This window comes from Nerophis ophidion, linkage group LG05 (genome assembly GCF_033978795.1).
Source record: "Nerophis ophidion isolate RoL-2023_Sa linkage group LG05, RoL_Noph_v1.0, whole genome shotgun sequence".
Classification (NCBI taxonomy): Eukaryota; Metazoa; Chordata; class Actinopteri; order Syngnathiformes; family Syngnathidae; genus Nerophis; species Nerophis ophidion.
This window is the reverse complement of record NC_084615.1, coordinates 15,538,186-15,545,256: the sequence shown is the minus strand read 5'-3', so window position 1 is coordinate 15,545,256 and position 7,071 is coordinate 15,538,186. Positions and strand designations below refer to the sequence as shown.

Genomic DNA, 7,071 nt, shown 5'->3' with positions numbered 1-7,071 from the left:
ATGAAATATAGGTCTAACTGAGACCTACGTAGTGGTTTTTGTTTCATCTTTCTACGGCGCTCCGACTGGAAGTTACAGTTTTGTCTGAGCAGAAAGCCGCCATTTTGTGCCAACCGCAGCAGCGCAATGATTCTTTGCGGGCCCATAAAATCTAAACCGGGGTAGTAATTAAAACTCTTTAATCAACTGTTAATCCAAAGGGTTCAATCTCTTTTCTGTGCTTATTTGAAGCCGAAACGACAAAAGGCCTCAGAGGATATAAAGTTTGAAAAAGAGCAACATTTTTTAGCCAATTTTTGTATTGAAGTGGGAATAACAAACTTCCTGTTGATTTTAGCTGTGAGGTCTCAGAGTATGAAATATAGGTCTAACTGAGACCTACATAGTGATTTGTGTTTCATCTTTCTACGGCGTTCCGACTGGAAGTTACAGACAGTTTTGTCTGAGCAGAAAGCCGCCATTTTGTGCCAACCGCAGCAGCGCAATGCTTCTTTGCGGGCTCATAAAATCCAAACCGGGGTAGTAATTAAAACTCTTTAATCAACTGTTAATCAGAAGGGTTCAATCTCTTTTCCGTGCTTATTTGAAGCCGAAACGACAAACGGCCTCAGAGGATATAAAGTTTGAAAAAGAGCAACATTTTTTAACCAATTTTTGTATTGAAGTGGGAATAACAAACTTCCTGTTGATTTTAGCTGTGAGGTCTCAGAGTATGAAATATAGGTCTAACTGAGACCTACGTAGTGGTTTTTGTTTCATCTTTCTACAGCGTTCCGACTGGAAGTTAAAGACAGTTTTGTCCGTGTTTTCTTCCTAGGGGGGCGCTAGAGCGCATTTTTGAGTTTTGGGGTTTATTTTTTTGATTATATATCGCAATTTTTGCTGGTCCTGATGTGTGTGTGTCAAATTTGGTGAGTTTTGAAGTATGTTAAGGGGCTCAAATTACAGCTCAAAGACGCGGCGGAATAATAACAAAGAATAATTATAATAAAACTTTAGAAATTCAATAGGGTCCTCTGTCCCAAAGGGACATCGGTCCCTAAAAACAATAATAATAATAATAACAGTGCAGATTGATTCAAATCATTCTAAGCAGGTCATGAAAACAGTCTGGTCTCATGTAACCATAGAAACTAGCGGCTGAATAGACTGAAGCGTGGTGCTTTGAAGTAGACTATTTGATAATACGCTTGTCAATCACAATTAACGTTGTTGCCATGTGACTCATTGGAGGACTGATTCATTTCCGTACGTTAAAGGCATGATCGTGTACTTTTTCCAGTTCCACGTACAGTAAGTTCCCCGCTCGCATGGCACTCAAGTACAAAAACTTTATAACACTCAACCCCTTAAAGGGCTTCTTTTCCTGAGAGTGTTGTTTATACCCGGGCTATTCAAATCGCGCCCTGGAAGCCGGTGGTGCTCCTCCCACTTCCAAAGACATGCACCTGGGGATAGGCCCCTCCTACCTCCAAAGACATGCACCTGGGGATAGGCCCCTCCCACCTCCAAAGACATGCACCTGGGGATAGGCCCCTCCCACCTCCAAAGACATGCACCTGGGGATAGGTTGATTGGCAACACTAAATGGTCCTTAGTGTGTGAATGTGAGTGTGAATGTTGTTTGTCTGTCTGTGTTGGCCCTGCAATGAGGTGGCGACTTGTCCAAGGTGTACCCCGCCTTCCGCCCGATTGTAGCTGAGATAGGCACCAGCGCCCCCAAAGGGAATAAGCGGTAGGAAATGGATGGATTATTATCGACTCCTCCTTGCCTGATTCTTTTTATTTTCCTACTTTAATGATGTTAGATCTGTGTTGTTGTTGTAAATGAGCTTCGGCTACAAACACTATGATGCATACATTGGATGACAGTTTCAGATATCTATGTTTCTGTATCCGTCCCCATTTCAAATAAACCTTTTGTATATAAACATAGAACACTTAAAGGCCTACTGAAAGCCACTACTACCGACCACGCAGTCTGATAGTTTATATATCAATGATGAAATATTAACATTGCAACACATGCCAATACGGCCGGTTTAGTTTACTAAATTTCGATTTAAAATTTTGCGCTGAAATATCCTGTTGAAAACGTCTCGATATGATGACGCGGGCGCGTGACCTCACGGATTGTAGAGGACATTTTGTTCCAGCGCCGTTCCCAGCTATTAAGTTGTCTGTTCTCATCGCAAAAATCCACAGTATTCTGGACATCTGTGTTGCTGAATCTTTTACAATTTGTTAAATGAACAATGGAGACATCAAAGAAGAAAGCTGTAGGTGGGAAGCGGTGTATTGCGGCCCCCTTTAGCAACACAAACACAGCCGGTGTTTCATTGTTTACATTCCCGAAAGATGACGGTAAAGCTTCACTATGGAACAGAGCGGTCAAGCGAACACGGTTACCACACACACAAAGTACAGTGTATTATGCAGGGATCATTTCGAAAGATCGTGTTTCAAAGAGGGTCCCTTGCAAAGGGCAGAGATGCGCATCGCCACCACCCGTCGACTGGTGCTGAAAAAAGGTGCGGGGCCGACCTTCAGGTTGTACAGGTGCGACCATATAATCTCACCAAAACACTATTAACACAATAAGCAGATAAGGGATTTTACAGAATTATCCTAGTAAATTTGTCTAATAACATCTGAATCGCTCCCACTGCCCTCTAGTCTTTTTTGTTCTTCTAGTCCTTCACTCTAACTTTCCTCATCAACGAATCTTTCATACTCGCTCAAATTAATGGGCAAATCGTCGCTTTCTCGGTCCGAAGCGCTCTCGCTGCTGGTGGCCATGATTGTAAACAATGTTCAGATGTGAGGAGCTCCACAACCCGTGACGTCACGCGTACATCGTCTGCTACTTCTGGTACAGGCAAGGCTTTTTTATTAGCGGCCAAAAGTTGCGAACTTTATCAATCAATCAATCAATGTTTATTTATATAGCCCTAAATCACAAATGTCTCAAAGGACTGTACAAACCACTACAACTACGACATGCTCGGAAGAACCCACATAAGGGCAATGAAAACTCACACCCAGTGGGACGCCAGTGACAATGATGACTATGAGAAACCTTGGAGAGGACCTCAAATGTGGGCAACCCCCCCCCCAGGGGACCGAAATCGATGTTCTCTACTAAATCCTTTCAGCAAAACTATGGCAATATCGCGAAAAGATCAAGTATGACACATAGAATGGACCTGCTATCCCCGTTTAAATAAGAACATCTCATTTCAGTAGGCCTTTACGTCTTATTTTGTGTATTTCAGCCTCCTCTACAGCAGGCGTTTTAATTTAGTCAGCTAGTTTTAAGGACTTTCTGCAAAAAAGATCATCTCTTTGATAACACTCAAGTGTTTTTTTAAGAATCCGCTGCAAAAACGTGAGTCTCTCGCCAGTTTTTGAACTGACTTGAACTCTGTGGCCACCAGTTGAAGGCCTACTGAATAGTGAAGTGCTGAGCTTTCTGGAAACAATTGGGTCAGACATTCCTGCTATTCACTGCTCATTTTGTCAAGCCAGAATGTCATGATCTGCTACTCGGGATCATGGCATATTCTGGTTTTGTTCTGTTTTGTATATCACATCCTGATTGATATTTGACTTCCTTAGTTCCTGGTGGCACTTCCTGTTTTGTTCCGTTGCCTGGTAACCCATTTGTGTCACCTGCCTTTGGTTTTTCACACGCACCTGCTTTTTGATTATCCCGTCTATTTAAGCCTGCCCTTGTTTTTCATTCGGTCTCGGATTCTCCTGTGACGCTTGGCTGGCATCATGGTGTGGTTGCGTTCTCTCGTGGATGCAGGCGGAATGGATGGACACAGCGTAAAGGTAAGAAAGATGATTTATTTAACTACAAAACGAGCTAAGAACAGAAATACATGCACAAAGGCACTATAAACAAAACCAACAGAACTAGCATGTGAGCTAGAAAGAACACAAGACGCTAGCATGTGAGCTAGGGAAATAAAAAAAGAACGGAATAGCGTGGAAGCTAACAAGTATCAAAAGTGGTCTCTTTACCACGATCGGGAATAGCGACGTCACCGGTTGCATTGAAGCAAATAGCAAATGAGAATCCGAGACCGAATGAAAAACAAGGGCAGGCTTAAATAGACGGGATATTTAAAAAGCAGATGCATGTGAAAAACCAAAGGCAGGTGACACAGATGGGTTACTAGGCAACGGAACAAAACAGGAAGTGCAACCAGGAACTAAGGAAGTCAAATAACAAACAGGATGTGATATACAAAACAGAAAAAAAAAAACAGAGTCTCTTGTTATATTTCATAACCCAGTTGCTCGTTTTATAGGCATCACAGTCCTGCTGACCTCCTGCTGGGCCTGCAGCTCCTCCAAACGTCTCCGCAGCTGCTGGTTCTCCTGCTCGGCTCCCAGCAGCCTCAGCGCCGACGCCTCGCCCACTTCCACGCTCAGAGGCTTGTGGTCTGAATACATCAACAACATCCGAGAGAATGAAAAAAAGAGCCGATAATGGGATAGCGGAGAAATTGATATCGCGCTATTTCTTTCTGATTGATAACCCGCGACATATTTCCTCTTATCAGTTAATTAGAATGTCCTAAGTGACAAGGTGCGTGACAAGCTGGAGCTCTGACCAATCGGCTCCCGCAGCTCCTCGTCGGAGTCCTCCGCCGATTGGAGGAAGCGGCGGCGAGAAAGAGCGCCGCCGCCGTCGCACTGCCGCAGGTCCGCCTCCAGGCTCATGTTCATCTCCAGCAGCTCGTCGACGCGCTGCCTCTCCGTGTCACGATCCTATACAGATAAACACGACGCAGGGAGGGTTTACACAAGTCTTCACGGCGAGCAAGGAAAAACTTCAACATTCAGTGTAAAAAAAGTTGTTATTCGTTAAACAGCCATCAAAAGTTTTCATGCACTTGTAAAGAACAGAATGTTATGGCTGTCTTGAGTTTAGTAGGCATGGTGTTCCTGGGATTAAAGGCCTCACCTTTTCTCCTCCAAACATATTGCTGGGTATTGTGGCCAAACAGCTCCTTTTTTCTTTCATCTGACCACAGAACTTTCCTCCAGAAGGTCTTATCTTTGTCCATGTGATGTCAGATGAGCTGTTTGGCCACAATAGCCAGAAATATGTTAGGAGGAGAAAAGGTGAGGCCTTTAATCCCAGGAACACCATCCCTACCGTCAAGCACGGTGGTGGTAGTATTATGCTCTGGGCCTGTTTTGCTGCCAATGGAACTGCTGCTTTAAATGGGACAATGAAAAAGGAGAATTAGCTCCAAATTCTTCAGGAAAAGCTAAAAATCATATTTTTTGGGGTGATTTAACCCCCAATTCCAACCCTTGATGCTGAGTGCCAAGCAGGGAGGTAATGGCTCCCATTATTTTTATAGTCTTTTGTATGACTCGGCCGGGGTTTGAACTCGCGACCTACCCATCACAGGGCGGACACTGAGCAGGCTGAGAAGGTGATTTATTCCAATTGCAAAAATACGGAATAATATACTGTACAATATGTGCAAGGAATAAAGTAGTGTACAGTAGGTGCAAGGAATAATATACTGTACAGTAGGTGCAAAGAATAATATACTTTACAGTAGGTACAAAGAATAATATGTATACTGTACAGTTGGTGCAAGCAATAAAACCGTAGGTGAAAAGAATAACAGACTGTACAGTAGGTGCAAGGAATAATATATTGTACAGTAGGTACAAGGAATAATATACTGTACAGTAGGTGCAAGGAATTATACACTGTACAGTAGGTCCAAATAATAATATACTGTACAGTAGGTGCAAAGAATAATACACTGAACAGTAGGTGCAAGGAATAATACACTGTACAGTAGGTGCAAATAATAATATACTGTATAGTAAGTCCAAAGAATAATATACTGTACAGTAGGTGCAAAGGATAATATACTGTACAGTAGGTGCAAGGAAAAATACACAGTACAGTAGGTCCAAATAATAATATACTGTACAGTAGGTGCAAAGAATAATACACTGAACAGTAGGTGCAAGGAATAATGCAGTATGTGCAAGGAATACTCTACAGTAGGTGCAAGGAATAATATACTGTATTGTAGGTGTAAAAAATAATACACTGTATAGTAAGTCCAAGGAATAATATACTGTATAGTAGGTGCAAGGAATAATGCAGTAGGTGCAAGAAATAGTATACTGTACAGTAGGTGCAAGGAATAATGCAGTAGGTGCAAGGAATACTCTACAGTAGGTGCAAGGAATAATATACTGTATTGTAGGTGTAAAAAATAATACACTGTACAGTAAGTCCAAGGAATAATATACTGTACAGTAGGTGCAAGAAATAGTATACTGTACGGTAGGTGCAAAGGACAATCTTCTGTACAGTAGGTGCAAGGAATTACACACTGTACAGTAGGTGCAAAGAATAATATACTGTACAGTAGGTGCAAGGAATAATGCAGTAGGTGCAAGAAATTATACACTGTACAGTAGGTGCAAGGAATAATATACTGTACAGTAGGTGCAAAGGACAATATTCTGTACAATAGATGCAAGAAATACAGTAGGTGCAAGGAATAACATACTGTACAGTAGGTGAAAGGAATAATATGCTGTACAGCACTTGCAAATAATAATATACTGTACAGTAGGTGCAGGGAATAATATACTGTACAGTAGGTGCAAATAATAATATACTGTACAGTAGGTGCAAGGAATAATACACTGTACAGTAGGTGTAAAGAATAACATACTGTACGGTAGGTGCAAGGAATAATATACTGTACAGTAGGTGTAAAGAATAACATACTGTACGGTAGGTGCAAGGAATAATATACTGTACAGTAGGTGTAAAGAATAATACACTGTACAGTAGGTGCAGGGAATATTATACTGTACAGTAGGTGCAAGGAATAATATACTGTGTAGTAGGTGCAAAGAATAACATACTGTACGGTAGGTGCAAGGAATAATATACTGTACAGTAGGTGTAAAGAATAATACACTGTACAGTAGGTGCAGGGAATATTATACTGTACAGTAGGTGCAAGGAATAATATACTGTGTAGTAGGTGCAAAGAATAATATACT

The 7,071-nt window shown here is 41.8% G+C and overlaps 2 protein-coding genes across 5 annotated transcripts in view; both read right to left on the bottom strand.

Moving 5' to 3' along the window:
- rom1b (retinal outer segment membrane protein 1b) overlaps window positions 1–7,071 on the bottom strand; it is a 164,699-nt gene that overhangs the window by 44,110 nt on the left and 113,518 nt on the right. The window lies entirely within an intron of this gene.
- Window positions 1–7,071, bottom strand: part of ccdc88b (coiled-coil domain containing 88B) — a 159,054-nt gene that overhangs the window by 79,262 nt on the left and 72,721 nt on the right. For all 4 annotated transcript variants that reach the window (XM_061900180.1, XM_061900181.1, XM_061900182.1 and 1 more), the window contains 2 exons: window positions 4,626–4,782; window positions 4,339–4,454 (listed from right to left, as the gene is read on the bottom strand). In XM_061900180.1, coding sequence (XP_061756164.1) covers window positions 4,339–4,454; window positions 4,626–4,782 — 273 coding nt within the window. The remainder of the gene's footprint in view (window positions 1–4,338; window positions 4,455–4,625; window positions 4,783–7,071) is intronic.